The sequence below is a fragment of the Coturnix japonica genome, chromosome 8 (genome assembly GCF_054131305.1).
Source record: "Coturnix japonica strain WE chromosome 8, WE-NBRP24, whole genome shotgun sequence".
In the NCBI taxonomy this organism is placed as follows: domain Eukaryota; kingdom Metazoa; phylum Chordata; class Aves; order Galliformes; family Phasianidae; genus Coturnix; species Coturnix japonica.
Window position 1 is genome coordinate 23,403,217 of NC_140670.1, and position 19,805 is coordinate 23,423,021.

The following is a 19,805-nucleotide window of genomic DNA, read 5'->3' on the forward strand; positions in this document are numbered from 1 at the left end:
CAGCTGTCAAGCTAAATTTTTCCTGACGGTGGTTGGCATTTGCAATGATGCTGTTCATTTGGGTTCCTCCTTTAAACATCTATATGCTGTCCTTCATGCTTGTGCATGGGTGGTATTTATCCATCTCTGCATGTTTGGATGAGGATGAACTGATGCACTGTGAGGCCCAGGGACTGTCTGTTGTATTCTATGAGACCATTTGATGTTCAGGGTGTAAGAATTTCTCCACCACATTTTAAGACGGTTACATTAAGAACACTTAAGAGCATTTCCAAGCCAGCAGATCATCTGGCAGAGACCGGAGCTGATTGAGTAGAAGGAGGGTGAAGTTGAGGAACTGTTGCTTCTATGAGTTTGAATAACTTACATAATGAAGAAAGTTTTCTTTGGCACTTGATGCATTCAACAAAGCAAGTCTTAATGGGCCAATTCATCTTAAATTTTAGTTCTCCTGATTTATTGTAGGATGGGATATAACAAGAGGTAACAAAGATGGCCTAGAGGAACTGTAGAAGTTGGTGCAAGAGCTGGGATGTTTGAGTAGGAGATGGTAGTTGCTGGACTAAACTTGCACCTTCAGCATGATCAGAAGCTGAAGTTTTCTATCTTTTGTAGCCTTCTTACTGACAGAAGTGATTTCACAGACACAGTTGTCCTACAGGCAGCATTTGTGTTCAGTTTTGAGGGGCACCAGACTCCCATTGGCTATAGTGGACTTTGCTCTGCTCACTATGCTGCATGGGATCAAGGTCAAGGTTTGTGTGGGGACCAGAATTTTCCATAAAAGTAAGGTCCTAGTGCAGGACCTGTCCACCTCCTATGTAATGCCCATTCATTCTTTATAGTTTTCTAGAAACCTTCTTGAATTGCATTTGGGGCATATCTATGACCAAAAGGCATAGCACAGTGTGTTGTGGGCGTCTGTAGATGTGTGCTATGAGGCCCAACCAGCAGAATGCAGCTGGAGGGGAGTGCAGGGAGACACCAGTTGTGCCACCCTTCCTGGCTTATGGGTCTTTTAATTGGAAGAGGGGAGAATATGTCTCTCTTGTTCCTTTGCAGACTGTATTGCCATTTGAAATAGTAAGACTAGCTGCAAACTGGAAATTATTAAAAATTAGTATTCGCAATTCTTGGAACTCTATCTAAGAATGTTCTCTAAGGGTTGGTAATAACAGTCGTTGCCTTTCACTCATACCAGCCTCTTCTTTGTACTAACTTCTTAATTTTACCTCTTTTTGTGAGTCATCCAGTTTAAATCCTGTTAATTTCCCATTTGCTTGGTGTTATGCTATTTACATGTGGATAGGCAATTCTGCGCTTTCTTTTTACATTCTCTGGAGAAACTGTGCATTCAACTCTCAGAATCTATCTTCTTGGGTCACTTTTTATTACCTTTGTCCGACTTCTCTCCAAGTTGTTTGACACCTGTACTTGCCATGCATTTCTTGGTGCATGCTACTTCGCCTCAGAGAGAGTGAAACCCATGCCAAGGAGAGCAAAGTGCTTACTGTTATGAATACGCATTTGGGCTGATGTTTTAATGTTGCTGAGCACAGTAAACCCCTCAAGCTTCTCAACTTTGGTATCACTTTTGCTTGCAGAGAGGCTGCAGTGATCTCTGGCAGTGGAGAAATGTGGGATCAGAGCAGGATTAACTAGAGCTTTCAAATAGGAGAACTTTATTTTCTGTTCTGTGTGATTGCTGCCAAGGAGGTGATAGCCTCAGCAAGGAGAACGGTCTTATTTAACTCATTCTGTGTGTGTGTGTGAGTTAGGCTGTGTCGGGTGCATCTCGGCTCAGTGACTGTGGGGTGATGAGCCCCACTCAGAGTAGCCTCTCTGACATGTGAAAATGCAAATGGAAGGAAAACTGAAGCTGAGTTGTCTGGCAGGATGTGTGTTAAATAACACACAGTTTAACCCCAAGCAAAATGCATAGCTCTAATTTTGCTAAAATGGCACTTTTTGATTGAGCTCAGATTAATGTTTCTTTCTTTCTAGCCGTGTGAACTTTTTTTATGTGAACAACAGTTACATCTCAGAACAAAAATCCATTCAAACCCTTTTCCTTAACACCAAGAAATTATAGGTTTTTCTTCCACTAAAAGAAATAACTCAGCAAAATCTTAAGAATTTGGAAGGTATTTTGGTGGTGTGAAATCTACCTCACTATCCTGGGGAAAAAAAACAACAACAACAACAAAAGCTTTTCATTAAACCTTGTTTTGCATAATATGGAGGTTACTCTACAGAAAGTGCTGCAGGGGTTGAGAAGAAAGCAGGAAAGGAAGGATCAAGTGTGTGATTGTAGCTTTTATGTCTTGCTCAGGCTAATGTCTGAGCCTCAACTGCTTTCCTGCTGTAGTATTACATTTAATAAACATGAAAGATTGGTCTGTAATAGCAATGAATGTACCCAGATGCTTGCATTTTAATTAAAGGCATACATCATGCAATAGAGCACATTTAAAAGAAAAATCTTCCCATTGGACATGCGGCTCCCATTCAGTTCCTCTTATTGTTAAACTTTTGGAATATAAGGACTGAATGAGCTCCTAAAGAGGTACAGTGTGAATGCCCCTGGAGCAAATAAGATTTTCCAGGATAGGAAGAGCACAGAGCTCCCTTGTGGAACAGCTGGTGGATCTGGTTATCACAGACCTCAGTCTGGTATCTTCTTGATGATGGTTTTTAAGCTGAGTATAAACTGGTATTCAGAGGGACCAGCTCAGCTCAGGGGGAGAAAAGTCCGTAGCCAGAGAGCTGACTCAGTCTTTTGCCACTATTGAAGAGCTGATCATAGGGAAAAAGGGAGTGAAGCAGCAGCTGGAACAGGCCTTTCTCTGCCTCTGGATGCCAGTAGAAGAAATACTAGCAAAAACATCATCTAGGTCACTAGATGTGGACCCTGGCAGCAGGTGGCCCCTCTGTCACCTCCATTCCATTATGATCTCATAGTCTCAGTATTGTCCTTCCCTTCCCTTGCATCCCTGCCCCTTCACTGTCTAGTCTTGCACTCTGTATCACTGATGTGGGAAATCATGTTCCCACACATCACACCTTGCTTGCTTCATCTACTAGGTTTATCCCTGCTCTCATATTCTGATAGGGTTCTTTATCAGTTTCGGGGTTCCCCCTCCATCCACCCCCCTTTAATATCTGTAGTTTGCAATAACGTTTATTAACTAAACTTTAATCACAAAGGGATTGTTGGCAGCAACTTATTCAGCCTTTGCCCTCCCCTGGACTGTAGAATTAATTCTGGAGTATTTGAAATGACAGGAATTAAGGAATAGTAAAGCGGTCAAAAAAGTGAACTTTCATTCAAAATGGTAATTCTATTTATAGTACCGTTTGCACGTTGTTAAAACTAAATTATTTATACATGATTGAAATGTACTTTGAGTGACCAATTTTTCATCCAGTTCTTCAGTTAGAGAAGAAATCTGAAAGTATGCTTTTCATCTTGGTTCTGGACAAGTCCAGCATTTTTGGGGCTGGGAGAGCAATGAGAGGAAAGAAGAGGTTCTTTTCACCCAGGACTGAAGCATGCCTTAATGTCTTTAGTAACACACACTTACTTCATCACTCCTCTTGAAGCTGTATCTGGTCTACTTGTTCCACTGCAAACCAGTCATGCAGTGTAAAAGCACAAGATATGCTGTGCTCTCAGCAGAAATTGCATTTATTTTATTTATTTATTTATTTGGCTGAGCGTACTCAGTATCAATTAGGCTTAAGAGAAATTGCAGTGGGAAGGCTTTTGAGGAGACATTTTTTTTTTCTTCCACTTTATCTTGGAAGTGAAGGGGAGAAGCAGAGAGGGAGGTATTGCTTTGAGCAAATTCAACTACTGTGAGTGGACCCATTAGACAAAAGCACTTGTTTATTTACCTGTAAAACTACAAAATTTAATGCTGGTGCAAGACCTGGTTGCTTTATAAGCCAGGTCTGGATTGAGCAGTACAATTACAATGTGAAGTTAAACACTACGGTTGGGCTGGATGATACTTAAGGTCTTTTCCAACCTGAGTGATTCTATGATTTCCAAAGTTTTGTGGCTTTGCACAGAAGATCCTTGACCAATTTTTTATACTGGTGTAGTCTGAAGGTTGTTGCTTTTTTTTTCCCTAAGAGCCACTTTTGCCAGTCAGATCATGAAATATATCAGTGAAAGATTTTAAGTGTGAAGAAAATTACCCATATTCTGATACTTTTTCTGTATGAGAGAGATGATACAAATGCATCTAATATTTAATTTCCCTCTAGACCACATTTTCATGAAAAGAGCCTGTTTGCATTGCCCCTTTTCCTGTATAACATCTATAGCAAAATGAGCAGCGCTGGGTGGGTCTTGTGCACACAGCACTCTGTGGATGTATTCTTCATCCATGCCTTACAAAGTCTGATTGCTCTGTGCTAGAGTGAAGCCTCGGGCTCTAATGAGTTGTCTTCATGCAACCCCTAATCACCTGGAAAAGAAATCAAAGAGTAGAGATAAACTGGTCCATTTGTTTTTATTACAATTACTAGTTTTTACAATTCTACATAAACAAAGTCCATAAATATGGTGCTGGTAGATTTCTTTCACCTAAACTCAGTTCCTCCAACTGCTACATGAATGTTTTGGCTCAGGAATGCAGGATATATTTATTGCATTTTTTTAGTGTGGAGCTGACAAGGATGTTTTGCTGGAAAGCTTGTGCCAAGAGAAGAGAATGAGAAGCTTTCATTTACCTTCTCTGAAGGTCCTGAAGAACTTCCCAGCTTTTTAGATCTTCTCTGCAGCCCTATCAAAACCAGGTGTTATGGAACAGGTATTATTCTTCAGTTGGACATCAGCTCAAACGTGACAGAATCCTTCATATCTCATTATGGTTTCTTCTTGATTTTGTGGAGGTGCCTCATGAAAGGTCATGAATGAGAAGTAATAGAGATTGTCTCAGGGATTCAGCTGGAACTGAATGAAAAGGACACCATTTTCAAATGATGAAACAAGAAAGAAATAATATTTTGTCAGCTTGGAGAGTCAGTGGTAAATCCAACATAGCATGTTGTCTATATGGATTTGATCTTCAAGAGCAGTCTTACATTTGGTGACTAGAGTTGGGCATAATTTTAAAGATGAAAGAAATAAGAGGTAGTGGAACTGTAACTATACCTCATCTCCTTTTACTTGCTGGAGCAGTTACCTCTGACAGTACAGACCCCTTCATTCATTTACTTTTCCCAAGTAAGGGCAGCCATATTAGTTAATTTCTATGTCTAATTTTAGGGGTGAAAAAAAAACACCTTTGCAGTGGATGAAGTGAGAATCATCCATCTATCATATACAGAATATTATCCCAAGGTGTTTCAAAATGTTTCTCCTCCTGAAGTACCTAGTACTGAACAGTTTGAGTTTATTATGTACATTTGCCCACATGGTGAGTCTTTGGCTGCTTTTAGGCAGAGCTTTTCTGTTCTATACTACAAAAGCTGAAAAGTACTGTGACTTTTTCTTGCAAAAAGCTCATTTTCCTTCTAGAAATGAGCTTCCTGACATATTAATGATAGTCCCTTCTTCCCCTTTTGTAATTTAATATCTAACACTGCGTAGACAGAAAACAGGTCTTGCAATTTTCTGAGTAGTTAACATTTTTTATTTTTTTTTTCTCTCTATTTCTGAGCCTTTAAATCTTTGCCAGTAAATGTGATCTTTTTCTTTCTGGTGTGAGAATTTAAGACCCTGCCACAGACTTAGTTTTCTGAGTTCATTTTTGTAGATCACTTGCACGCAGTCCAATTTCCTACAGAAATGTTGACCTGATTTTATTTTTCATCTGTCCCAGTTTGATTTTTTGGCAGGAATCCTCCACACATTCTGTAGATATTTCCCGCCAGCTCTGGCTGAGGAGGTGTTAGCTTGCTTTTGTGCTATTCTGGTGTCAGAGCCATCTTTTCACAAAGCAACCCAAGCTACTGTTCGGGATCATGCACATGGCTGGCCTGTCTGGTCTTCCCCTTCTCTTTCATCATGTTACCGCATGTCAGCTGCTGCCCAGTAATTACCCCTAGGCTGACATTCACCCTGCTGGATTCAGGGTGAATATATGAATATAACATGCCATCATCAGCTGGATGTATTGTCTTGAGGAAGCATCATTTTGTGCATAGTAAATGAATTATTCTTGTAAGTACATATAGTCCAGCTGTTCTTGCTCACTCTATCTGGCACCATTATTTGCAAGCTCCAAATGCACTCCATGGTTGGCTGGCAGGCATGGAGCTATGGAGATTCTTTCCAGATGCTTGCTCAGGTCAGTAGTCCTCATTTCATAGTAACACAGTGATTTTATTTGGATATTTGCTTTTTATATATGTTCCTGATGCCCTAATTCTTCTATGTTTGAGCAAGAAAGCATATCAATATCAAATTTCTATGGATTTAGTCTTTGACTAAATTTGTTAATTGAGAAGGCAATAGACGTGATGTTGTCAGTGTTTTTATTGTGGTAAGAGGCCCTTCCCTACCTTCTACTTACTCTTCAGTCTTCTGCATGCTTCCTCACTGAGTACCAGGCAAGTCAACATGGGCACAAGAAACCTAATATGCAATCTGCAGTGGGGGTACCTCTGTCTCCACTAGTCAGTGTGGACTACTTTTAGTGTCTGTGGAGAGAAATGAGGGTTTCTAAGGCAGCCATCTTGGCTTAGGAATTGAGCTTTGGTTGTATCTGTTTTTTGTCTCAAAATGACCCTTGATGACTAGTTCATGGATGACTAGCATATGGGCATCTACTTTCAGGGGATATATCTCCTCCGTTTATTTGCAGGCTTTTCTTTCTTTGCTCATTTTTTCCCCTTCTCTTCAAGTGGTGGTTAAATCAGCCGTTTGCTCACACTGCTTCAGTTTTGAGAAGCTAGGCTTGAGCAAAATTATATACTTTTTCTAGCTATTACCGAGAAAAGAAAACACCCAAAACAAATGATCCCAGCCTCAAAGTAGATCGTGTAAGCAAAAGTTGTGTTCCGCCCTGAGAGTTTCTACTGGGGAACTAGAATGTGGAAACTCTTTTCATATGCAACACTGTGTGCATGTATAAATCTTTCCAGCTGAGTTGTTCTGACTGTTTCTGGCATGTTGTATGCGTTTATGGACTAGAACGGGACATCAGGGATAAAACTCCCTTATTAAGGGTCTTGCTGCTTATCTCAGGAAAAAGAAATAATGTCTCTATTAAATGAAATGTTGTGAGAGTTACTGGAATTTGAAGGAGTCTGCTTTTGGCAGCTGCTTATTCAAATAGCAGTTGCTGGGATGGGCCAAGTGCTGTAGTGGTGGTTACTGAGGTTCATCTGCAGTAGGTGTAGGATGGTGAGTTTACCTTTGCGTTAAAAATTCAATTTTGTCACACTTGCCATAGACCAAGACCTAATCCTTCTGCTTTGCGTTCTCCTTCTGAATTGCTCCTTAGTCAAGGCCTTTTCATGGCCCTCTTCAACTGTGCCAAGGCATAAGAACCAAGTTTTAATGAGGATCAGACCATCCAAACATTATGACCTGTAATTGGCTTAATTTTCCATTAATCAGCACAGGTCAAATAATACAAGATAGTTGCAAAAGGGTATACGCTCATGGTATGCTGAAATCCATCTGTCTTGTGAGTTGATGTGTTGGAATAGTCTGGGAGGTGGAAATGCCAAAAGTTATTTATCACTGAGGAGCCAGGGCAGAGCTTTAAAAAATGAAAATCTTGGCACCATGCAAACCTCATTTCCTTCCATCACTTGGTATTCAGCCTTAGGTCAAATTAATCTCTATTGGAATCTGCTGTACTAGCCACTAAATTTGTTGTCTCATCTAAAATGTATCTTTTCTCCCATGAAAGGAGAAGAATGGAAAGTATATATACAATAAATTTTGATGCAAACCAGAAAGGTCTTTATTGTGAGTTTTATTCAGTATTGTATTAAATACTCAGTGAGTATTTATTCAATATTAACTTTTGCATATGTATCTAATACTACGCAAGTGAACTGGTCTGGGTATACCCTTCAGGAGTTTGTTGTCATACAACAAACAGCTTTGAGACTCAGTCATCTGGTGAGAATTCAAAGTGGAAGCCTAAAATAAGTAGATAAATACAAGTTATTCAAATTAATAGTATAATAATACATAGAAGGAGAGTGTCTGCTTCTTTAAGGGTATCTGGTCAAAGACTTTTTCCAAGGCAAACGGACAGAATATGAGAAAGGAGATCCATGAAGCAGGAAGGGGTACCTAGGGGCAGAGTGGATGTGGTGGGTGGACATAAAGGCCATGCCAGGTACTAGAAGGTTCAATGAATAAGTATCCTCCTTATCTCTCTGTCCAAAATCACCTAAAGGCTGCAGGTTCAATTTAATCTCTCTACCATCAGTCTGTCTGAGATTTAATAGAAAGAAGAGAAAAAATACTCAGTAGTTGGTCTCTGGTTTTTAGCTTGATAAAGAGAACGATGTTTCCTGAATGAGGCACAGTGGGAGAGAAGAGTAGCTAGAAAGAGTTTGTGCCTCCTGCCACTGAGCTGTCTGTAACTACTGCTGTTAAGGAGCTGTGAAAGAAAAAGAAATGCTAGGGGCAAAAGATAAAAGAGAATCTGAGGAAATGGATATAGTTTGCTAATCCTTTGTGATCCTGGTGAGAATGGTTAATCTGTTGCGGAATACAATAAGGTTGCTGGTCCCACTTATGAACAGGAGATAGTGAGGCAATGATTTGTAAAGCATTATGGATCAGTTTGCAAATTGTACATGCAGTCAAGATAGGGAGAAGAAGTTGTTTCATGTGATTGATGTGACCAAGTCTTTGTGTACAAGTCCTTGTATATGTGAAACCATGTTAAATGACTCAAGGAATATTACTGGCCAGTACCAGACTAATGCTGAGACAGAGTTATAGCACTGTCCAATCTTCTTCTGAAGTGTGGATTTTCAATAATTCTCTATAAGGACAATCTCAATCAGGGTGTTCCCTTAGAAGGTACTTATCTTAATAACGAAGTTGAATTCGTAAGTCTGTTATTGGGTTCAGATAAGGAATTTTCTTTTCCTGGTTCCTTTAATTAAAAAAAAAAAAAAAGAAGGAAAACAAAAACAGATAAGCAGTGCTTTATTTTGTGTCTAAGGATTATTATTTTGGGAGAAGAGGTTTTTCCACACATTTAAAAATTTTTTTTTATTTTATTTTTTAAACAATCACTGTGATGGGTGACCAGAAAAGGAGAGGAGGTCCAGATAAGAGTAGTTATATAGTGCTGTATCTTATCTGGTGACAGTGCCAAAGAAATAAAGCCAGATAGGAAGTCTGATCTCCTGTAGAACAGAAATCAGAAAATCTTTCTTAATAATTTTTACCGCAAGCCCAACAACATTGGCTGAAGTCTACAGAAGTGGAGCTCATCCTGACATGAAGATTGGAGGACACCTGCTTCTACCCTTCTCCCTGACATGCTTTATTCACTGGCAGCTTGAGATGTCAGTGCCAGAAATTTTCTCCATTTGCAAAAAAAGCAAATATCTGATTATTTTGTCTTTGCAGAACTAGTTGTATTAGATGTTTGATGGGGTCTCTTTTTGAGTTTTCTTTTGCTAGTTATACCGTGCAGAGGCTTGATTATGTGGTCATGTGAAAACAGTAAGAATTAGTTGCCTCAAGGTGCAGACACTCCTTTAACAGTCCTTCCCTATCTCCTTTGGTAAATTGTTTTAGGGACCTACTCTGATGTGTCTGCTGGATCCTTGTGGTCAAAGATATTGATCATTCAGGAAATTTCAATGTTCAGTGCAAGCACGTGTAGTTTATCTCCCCAGATACGCTAAGTCATCCATCATAGCATAACCATAGTTCAAATCGTGAGGTCGTGAGCCCTTTTAATCTGAACATGGTCCTGCCTCCTATTTGTAAATTCAGTTACTGCAAATCAAATGCATAACCTTAACTCAGATGTTATCATTTTGCTATTAAGAACTTAAAGTTTAAATGTTACAAACATATACATTTCTTGTCTCTGTTATCTACCTGCTTAGCCTGAAATCAACCCTTATTCTATTAAACAAGAATTTATTTCAAATGGAATTTATTTGAAGCTCAAAGTACTATAATTTCTCTGTGGTTGTAAAGCAGAGCAGGTATCTCTGAAAGTGTAATTTATTTCTAAAAAGAAAAAAAAAATCTCAAAGTTGCAGGTATACAGCTTACATGTGAATTGATTACGAGTGAATCAATTGAGGTTTATAAATTGTGGAGGATGGTGTTTGTAATGTTAAGCAGAGTACATGTGAAGTAAACCTATGTCTGAGACAGTATGGAATTACATTAGAATTTGATTGCTGCACCTTTTGCTAGCCAGAAAGACGCAGAACAATTATTAGATGGAAAATCTGGCTTTCAGGAAGTTTCTACTTCACTGTTCTGAATGTTTAACTACTTGAGCAGATTGATTCCTAGCCTGCCTCAAAATGTAGACTTCGCTTGTTCTGTACATAGAAGCTGTAAATTATTCTTTCTTACTCTGGAGAGGGATGTAATCCTCACCATAAAAACAAATCACAGCATGGTGCTGAGTATAGAGTCACTATCTACCTCATCATAAGAATGTTAACTAATCTCATTTATCTTTCATTCTAACCAATGATAGGAATTTACATGTCATCCATCACCTGCTTCCTGTTGGGATGAAAAAGCTGGGGGGCTGCCAGCTTTCTCAAATGGCAGCCAAAGCGAACATGTTGACACAAAATTGTTTGAAAATGTTTTGGAAGAGCCAACCTGTTTTTAGTCTCAGTAGTGCAGTTTAGGTTAAATATGAGAGGAGGATATTGTCTTATTAGCCATCCCTAGGAGTAAGGTTGGTAGATAACTATGCAGGAGAGTCCTTTCCTATTCTTTAACCTGAACAGATTTTAATCCTTTATGAAGCAGCAGCTCTTCCTCTTCTTGCTCAAAGTTTATACTTCTCTCTCTCTTTGTCTGTCTTTCAGCTGTACAGCTCTACTGACTTTGGAAGAAAATGGCAGCTCATGCATGAGAGAGTCACTCCAAGCAGATTTTACTGGTGAGTATTGCCTTCTGAATTTGCTTTCTTTCAGCATATCATAGAGAGGTGAAGCATATTTAATTTGAAGAGATTTTTTTTTTTTTTTTACCAGAACACTAAATATGTTCTTGATTTTGGTTGTGACTAACATTATATGCTCATTCCACAGTATGCATCTTGTGCAGCTATAGGTGAATGTCTCCATGTTTTTATTTCTTTCTTGCCCAGGATCAGCTGGTGTCTTCTGGAGGTTAACACAAGTCTTTTGGTAGTTGTAGAACTCCTACTTCTTCTTTCGTATAGCTTCTTACACTAACAGAAAAACTGTCCCAGTACTTCAGTGGCAAATCCATGATCCATTTCTTTTTCCATTCTTATGAGAGCTCCTTTATCCTGTAACACAATCTTTGCACAGAACCAGGCACTCTGACCAGTCTCCTTATGCAAACCTTTGGGAGAATGACTCAGACTCTGCTTTGAATCACTCCCTCTGAGGAGCCAGTTTCTTTCTACTGACTAGTGAGAACCCAGGATGTGCAAAGTGCTTGCTAAAAAATTGCTTTGTGACTATCTTTCTTTCCTCTTCCCAACTGTTCGTATCCAAAATTGGAAGAATGTCTTAAAAGCAGTAGATGAAATATACTTAGATCCTATCTCCAGGCTCCTCTATTTCTCACGCTGCTTTTCCAAACTTCTCCGGCAGTTGAAGGCTCAATAATTGACTCTGGAGAAAGAAAAGAAACCAGTAGTATTCTTCTGTAGTTGAATCTAAGATTTGGAGCTTATATCAGTCTTAATATTGTACTACATGATAGGTAATGCAGTGTGTGTGAGTGTGAAAGTGCTGATTTACTTAATCTATGAACAGTTAAATAAGTGCCTTGTACTTAAAGCTGGAAAGATGTGATTATTAAGGAACCAGAGGCCTTTATTTTGAAGAGTCAGTAATTAAAAAGGACTTGTATGATTTAGGTATTGACTCCTTATTGCAAAGAAAAATGTAAATATTTTCAAGTCAAATCTGCATTCTTGCCTGGAATCCATGCCAAAATGTCTACAGATGGAATCTGCAGTATTTCTGCACCTTGCAATGGAGGATAATGTCTCTCAGGTTTTTCAAATTGTTTAGGTCCTTCTGCTAGTTCCTTTAAACAGCTCTAGTTTCCCACATTTGAAAGATGGCTTTTTCATACCATATCTGATTTACCTCAGTGTGCCTTTGGATTTTGGACAGTGAAAGGAGATGTTTGACCATGTGGGAAAGGAATTTGTAAGGATCGTAAGTCTCACAGACCTGCAAAATATATCAGATACCTATGCTCTTTTCTGGCCATGTCACCATTGGTATTTTGATAGCGAAGGAAAGGTGGTTATATTCTCCTGATTCTGGTGACAGGTGACCTATCAAAAATCTTTTGATTTCATCATTCATGCTTAGGGGCACTTAATATAGCTGAGCGTAGAACCTCTCAGGTATATGCTTCTGTGGAATAGGATAAGCTGGTCCTATGGAATAAATGTACCATACCCTTCAAATAACACAACTGATCTTAGAGGAGTGACTTTCGTGGAAGACAACACACAAGGGCTGACCTGACCTGTGAACAAAACAATCTCTTTCTAAAGGTGATTCTGTGATGTTGTGGTTTTATTTGTGTGTGTGTGTGTTGTGTGTGTTTTGTTGTTGTTGCTGTTTGTCCTTAATAATAATGGTTAATGGATTACCTCTGTCCTCCTATATCCTAAAAATGTAGATTTTTCTACAATTTACTTTGGTTTTCATGCAGTCTCATCAATGTGTAGTTTAAATGCTCTTTTTTATCACTGCATGGAAAAAAAGCCTCTGTTTCAATTATCTCCTTCTTTTAGAAAACATAAAGGTCTTCTGTTGCTAAAGCTGATATAGCATAGATCTAGAAATCTTTATTCCACACAGAAACAATAGAATCCCACTGACGATATACTTTCCAAGAGAGTGAATTAGGTTTTTCCCAGAGTGATACAGATTTGAACCAGTTCATAGTACAGGGGTCAGAAATGTTGAAACTTTGGAACATAATAACTCCCTTTAGCTGTCTGATTTTTTTTTATTTTTTATTTTTCTTTCTTTTGTCCTTTCTTTTTAAAACTGCAAACTGTGATGACTTGCAAGCTCTGACATATAAGTGTACCAAAAAAGAAATGCAAGAGCACTTTTGCTCTTTTATTAGATTGTGCAAGAAAGAGAAAGGAGATGTTAGAAGTTTCACAGCCACTAGTCAGTGGCCTCCATCAGCCTGTAAACTACTCATTATCAAACCTGTTAATTAAATTTTCCAGGAAAGGTTAACTAATGATGGGAAGATAGCAAAATCAGTGGTTATTTGCTTACTTGTGGTGCTATGTGTTTACTTATTATCAGAGCCTCATGTGAACCTCCTCCATCAAATGTGTTAATCATCAGATGTAAATGCAGTTGGTCTTGTCTAAGGCGTCTTCTGTCTACTATTGTTTTTTTCCCCCTCAAAACGTGTTTTTCATCTGTCAGACTGTAAGAATAATTTTGTGAAGGCTGTAATCCTTACCTGGTTCATAGGATCAGTCAACCTGACGGGAAGAGGTCTTATTTTTCTCTCTAAGACCTCTCCAAATAATTATACCTTCCCTGAAAGAACTCAAATAGAGAGACTTTAAGGCCAGGAGGAAATTACAATTGTATCAGAACTGTTGAAGATGGAATGTGAATTTTCACTCAGTCTAGTGAGCAAGTGCTCTTCGGTAGTCACGGACACACAAGTCATCCTGTGCATTTTGCTGTAGTTCTATAAGGCTGCACTTGCAATGGCTCCATGCTGGTCAAAAGCAATAGTGGCCTGTGGCGTTTTATCCTGGCGCACTTACTTTTGACTTTTTTTTCTCTCTCCTTAGTCTCAGATTTCGGTGCTGATCACTGTGTTCTCATTCCATATGGATATCACATGTACTGCAGCTTGTGGGACATTTCCCACCACTTCCTGCACCCAGCTCTGAGTTTGTCCATATGCTGAAATTCTTATCTGGGCCACTTGTAGCTATAAAAACTAAGATTTGAGTTCTCTACTTCTGTAGTAATGATTCATTTGTTAGCTACACCCACTGATGGCAATGGCACAGCTTGAACAGAATGTGTTACTTGATATGATCACAACAATCCAAATTTGGTTCCTGTGTGCCTTGGCCTTGGATATTTTAATAATTTAGGATTCTGTAAGGCTGGAAATAGGAGCTTACGTTAATGTGATACAGAAATTCCAAAATCTTTTATCACGCAATTAAATGACTCAAGTTAAAGAACTTTGCACTCATGCTGATTCCAGTTAGAGGCATACTCAGTGTTATTTTTTCAATACTTATTCCTTCAGTTGCCTCTGGGCTTTTTTTCCTCTCACTGTAATGTAGACACTTGTGCTGATGTGTGGAACATTATAAAAGTGGAGTCCATATTTTGTACTGTAGGAACTCTGGGGAAGTTCCCTGACTGAAAAACGCATTGGTTCTGTACTGACTAATTCTGTATCTGTTCAGATAAGGACAGTCAAGTCCTTTGAGTTCTTAAGCTGCTTTGCCACCTCTGTCTCTCCCTTTGGGTGGGACAGTAGAACTAACCCGATGGCAAGATAACTTGATTAATGGAGCGTTTGCCAAGCCTTGTTGAGTACTTAGCTGGACCATGGCTTTTCCATATCCTGTTGGGTGACTCGAGATACCTTTGCCTTCTTATCCCTTAGGTAAGATCAAGATCAGAGAGCATGTCTTTTCCTTGCTGGCTGTAATGGTTGAAGTATTCAAGTACTGTCATATCAAGTGCTGCATCATTGCATATCCATGCATTAATCATAAATACTCAGTGACACTAGAGATTTAAAAGATACTTCAGTGTCTTATAAAGTCATTTTATTGTCCTATTATGTTATTCTCTAAAATGCAGAGTTCAACAAGGTGAGCTGTGTTTTCTGGCTGATCAGCTAAATGGCTGTCAATATCATATGCTGTTGCATCTGTCTTTTGAGTCCCTGCATATGTTTGCTGAGCAGATGCAGTGGCCACCAGCCTGTTTGGATGTCATCCTGTCCTGCCATTCTATGTGCTAACAAATGAAGTCTCTGGATGTTTTGTACCTGTGAGTGCCAGTCTCAGTTGTTTTGAACACCGGGATTAGAAACAAGGAGAAGGAAAGAGATTGTGTTTCACCTTGGATCATGTTTTGGACTTGTGAGTTTTCTGTCATAGTTGGTCAGGTTACAGGCCAGCAAGCTTGAAGGCAATGTTTTCAGTCCTTTTCATTATGCTTTGGATAGAAACAGTGATAAAGTTAGATTGTGTATTTTTATGTGTTTGCAGCTTGAATTTTGTGAAGATTGTGGCAGAGGCTGACGTGGTTATCTGAGAGCAAAGTAGCAGGAGATAAGGAAGTTGTATCCATGTTTCAAAAGGTTACAGATCTGCAGATGGGCAGAGGTTTATTTTTATTCCTCAACTCTGTTGGAGCACAAATATTTCCTAATCTCAGTGCCAATTTGGGTCTAACTGGAAAGTTTCAGGGGCAGTTCCAGATCTTTGGATACAGCTAAGGTTAGCTTTACTTCACTTTTTTGCCAGTGATTAAATGGTTAGTCAAACATGTGCCTGTCTCTTCTGTAAATCCCACTAATCATTAACTATCAGATGGCGTCATTGCATAGTGCTTGGGAAACATCTCAGAAGTTTTTACAGCCAAATTTAGTGGTAAGAAAGGACAGTTTTGTAGATGTCAAATTGATTATGAAGTGATCCTGCATTAGTGTTTTTTTGTAGTTAAAACTATACTGGACTTGGAGCTGTGAACAAAATAATTCCAGTTTTGCAGACACAGCTAACACTACCTGTAACCTCATGGAGGCATACACAGAGTGCTTTTTCACATACATCATGCTTTGAGGACTGAACAGGGACCTATCACTTCTGTAAGCTGCTGTGGGTTGATGACTCATTTGCCTGTGTTAAGGGACTCATTTACCATGTCCTGTAGGTGGGAACACCTGGGAAAGGTTTTCATCCCAGAGGGTGATGCTAACATAAATTCAGAATGTGCTTTTCAAGCCATCGTGACCGCTAACTTCACTAGGTAGGATAATTTTAAAATTCTTGTCTCAAGCTCTATAATTAGGGTTGAGGAGACAGACCTTCTTAAAAGGTCTTGGCATATATTGAAAGATTTCTTGCAAGGACACATTACTTAATTAAAGATCACAACATTGTGGTGATAATAAGAGCAATTTTATTTTCACCTTCATTCAAAAGATGAATAAATGGGGAAACTATGTGATTTTCTTTTCATTCTGTGTGCTACAGTTAGTGCAGTTGGCAATATAGATATTCAATGTTTCCAAATATTACATAGCAGCTGACTGGCTTGTGATTACCCAGTATGTCAGTGGCACAGATAGAAAAGAAACTTGGAGTTGGATACATTTTATTGGCTGAAGCATGTTGTGGCTTTTTGTTTGTTTGTTTTAAGTTTCAAATACCAATATTTTAGCAATCTGTGTAAAATATTTGTCAAAAACAAACACCAACAAAAAGAATCCTCTTTGAGTTGTTGACTTTTTGAGTGGTGTTTTTTGTTTGTTTTTTTTTTTTTTATGTGATTTTTAAATTTGAAATACAATCTTATTTCAGCACCTGTGTTTGTTTTTTTTTTTGTGATGCAAAGCAGATATTGGTTCCTGATATCCAAACTAAATGGTCAGCACACTCAGAAAGTACTTCATCATTATGATTGTTAGCTTAAAGGAGTGACTAGCAAGGTTTTGGAAACCTTTGAAAGTTTTGTAAGTTGCTTTTTTCTATGAATGTATTTCCCCCCCCCCTCCCCCCCCTTTCTTTCACTATAGATTGCTTAGTGTTCTTCCAGGGACCCTGTGATAGATTTCATGGAGAGTTAAGAGAGCCTTAATTCCTAAATGGCCCTAAGAAAATGAAAATTGTGTGGATTCTGTTTTTGGAAATTCCCTCAGGACTGTTCTACAGAGATCCCATGAACCCCACTGGTTCTAATGACTTAAGCTAACAAAAGCCATTTGGTACAATTAGTCTCTTACATTGTGAATTGTAGCTCTAAACAGTGTCTGATACTTTGGAGGAACTTGTGAAGTATATTCATTGCCTTTTTTAATTATTCATTTTTATTTATTTACTTATTTATTTGGTGGCGTTCCTCTCCTTGCTGCTTGCTTTCTGTGGAAAACAAGCATTTGACTTTTGGATGAAATCTTGTGGTTGCTATGCTGCCAGGCTCCCTGGGCTCAAAGCTATTCTAGAGAAAAGCATACTGGCTGTAAGGAATGTCTGTAATCATGAGGGGAAATAATGTGAAATACTTTTAAATCCCATGAATTACGTAACAAATGAAGCAAAATAAGAGATCAGGTGACAGCAGGCTTAGAAGTCTATGTAGCACCTCTGGAATTCTGGCTCTGATAGAATGCAGCCAGAGTGAGTTCTTTCAAAGGTGATGCAGTAATCTCTAGGAGAGACATTTTTTAAGAATACATTGCTTTTGAAAAAGCTTTTTATTCTTAATTTCCATTTTCTTTAGAGAGATGGCACAAACTGGAAAAGGAGGGACTACCGTTCTCCACTAATGCAACCGAGGATGCCCTTACATGAACTTGATTTGGCTTTTAAAGTTTGTGACTTGTAGTTTTAGTATAATTTATGATTTTTTAAATATATTTATATATATATTTTTTGCATTAATATAAAACATCTTGCAGTGTCCTATTTTACTTTAAGACTCTAAAAGGAAAGGCTGAAATATTTGTGTTCATTGGTTTTGTATTTGCTGCCTATTATAAAGTGTCATCATAGTATCATAGTATCATAGTCTTGTGCGGGTTGGAAGGGACCTTAGAGATCATCGAGTCCAACCTCCGGGATTCGAGCCTCCTGTGTAGCAGAGCGGCACTTCTACCACTTGCGCCACAGCGGGGATTCGAACCCAGGGCCTCCGGTGTTGCAAGGCGGCATTCCTACCACTTGCACCACCGGGGCACACTTTGTCACACTTTGTTTTGGAGTTCAAGCTTTCTGCTGTCTAAAAGCCTCATGATTCAGCCTCTTATCCATCAGGTTTCTCCATGTCCCCGGGGCCAGTATCTTCTCTTATTTCTGAATTGTAAATCTTGGATCTATTTGTAATCCCCCACTCTCTCAGGACTAACTGTCCAAGATTGGAGCAGACCAGATAAACCACCCTGCAAGAAAAGTCTGAGGAGGTGGTTCAGAGCCTCTCCCAGTTAAGGCTGATATCTGGGCTGGATCCCAGGACAATGTCATTCCAGACAGCTTGTGGTGGAAGGATCTATTTCCTTCTCATGCAACAGGACACCAAATAAGATGTGATAAGAACCTCATGATCAGCATTGGAAGCCTAAAAGTTGTGAAGTAGATTAGAGTGGCTTGCATGGGCTGACTTTATTCTGCCTCTCCCTAATGCATGTGAACTCAAACATAAGTTAATTTCAGCCTGTCAGTAAGAGTCCCAGAGTAATTCTGTTTGATACTTTGTAGGAAGTAATGATGAAAGCCAGCTCCCTCTAATTAATATATTGAATAATGCATTTCCCTCAGGCATATGGGGATCTCCCATACTGTCATGGCTTGGCAAAGCAAATTGAAAGCTAGGCTGCCAGACTGATGGTATTATCATATTTTGTGCTCTTTGGCTAGCGAGGAATATCCTCCTAGTTTTTCATGTGCAATTTGGCTTAGGTTTTGGCCTTTGGCTCATACCATGCTAATCTCTTTGTTTTTGGGTAAATGGGCTGGTTTCCACTGTGGGAGGGAGCGTGTGCTTCTGCTTTCAGATGACTGACAGAGAAACCCGTGGGATTTGTTTTTAAAACCACTACAGTTCTGAGAAGATTTGGAATGATCTTTTTACGTGCTTTGATTATGGACATAAATTCTCAGGCATTTAATTCAGCAGCAAAACATCTGCCGACAGCAAAGAGCCAAGCAGCTTTCCCAGGCATAGCCTCCTCACTGCCCTAGGCCTCATCCCAGGTGTCCCACTTGGATTTCCAGAGATATGCTTTGGTGTGAATCCTTACAACTCCTGCCTCTTTGCAGCAGCTGAGTCTGGAAGCATTTTTGCATTGGAGAAGGATGCATTCTAATGGAGAACTTATTCTTAGTAAGTGTTTCACACTCATATAGGCCATTTTTGCTTGAAACTTGAATTTCAGTCATATCTCAACTTCTCAGGTAATTTTCTCAAAAAGAATCAGAAAAGACCGAGATAAATTCCAGTTCATTTATCTGAACTGACTTCAGCCTCTCAACCTTTGGAAGTTTGCCTGCCATTAAGTTGAACAAAAACAGTTGTTTTATTTAACAGAAGGAGCTGAACCCATGCTGTGCAAGAAGAACAGTCTTATCGTGGCAAAACAGACAAGATGCTTCTGCATTCATTTAAATGTGAGCCATTTGTGTTGCTCAATAACATCCATTAAAGATAAGGAGGTCCCTCTTTATGCCTTCTGCCTGTTGGAAATTAACAAACCCTCTTAAAACGACAATTCATCAGCAGTTATATGAGGCTGAATTCATTCTCGGCAAGAGAAGAAATTGAAACTCCCATCCTTTCGATCCTCGGCATTCCCCCGAGTCTCCTCTGTAGAATGAGATGAGTTTAATTTTGCTATTGTTCAGTGTAACAAGCACAAAAGCTACATCAGAACG

At 39.1% G+C, this 19,805-nt stretch overlaps 1 protein-coding gene across 1 annotated transcript in view; it reads left to right on the top strand.

The window, feature by feature from the left end:
• SORCS3 (sortilin related VPS10 domain containing receptor 3) overlaps window positions 1–19,805 on the top strand; it is a 264,737-nt gene that overhangs the window by 150,994 nt on the left and 93,938 nt on the right. The window contains exon 5 of the mRNA XM_015867276.3: window positions 11,008–11,081. Coding sequence (XP_015722762.2) covers window positions 11,008–11,081 — 74 coding nt within the window. The remainder of the gene's footprint in view (window positions 1–11,007; window positions 11,082–19,805) is intronic.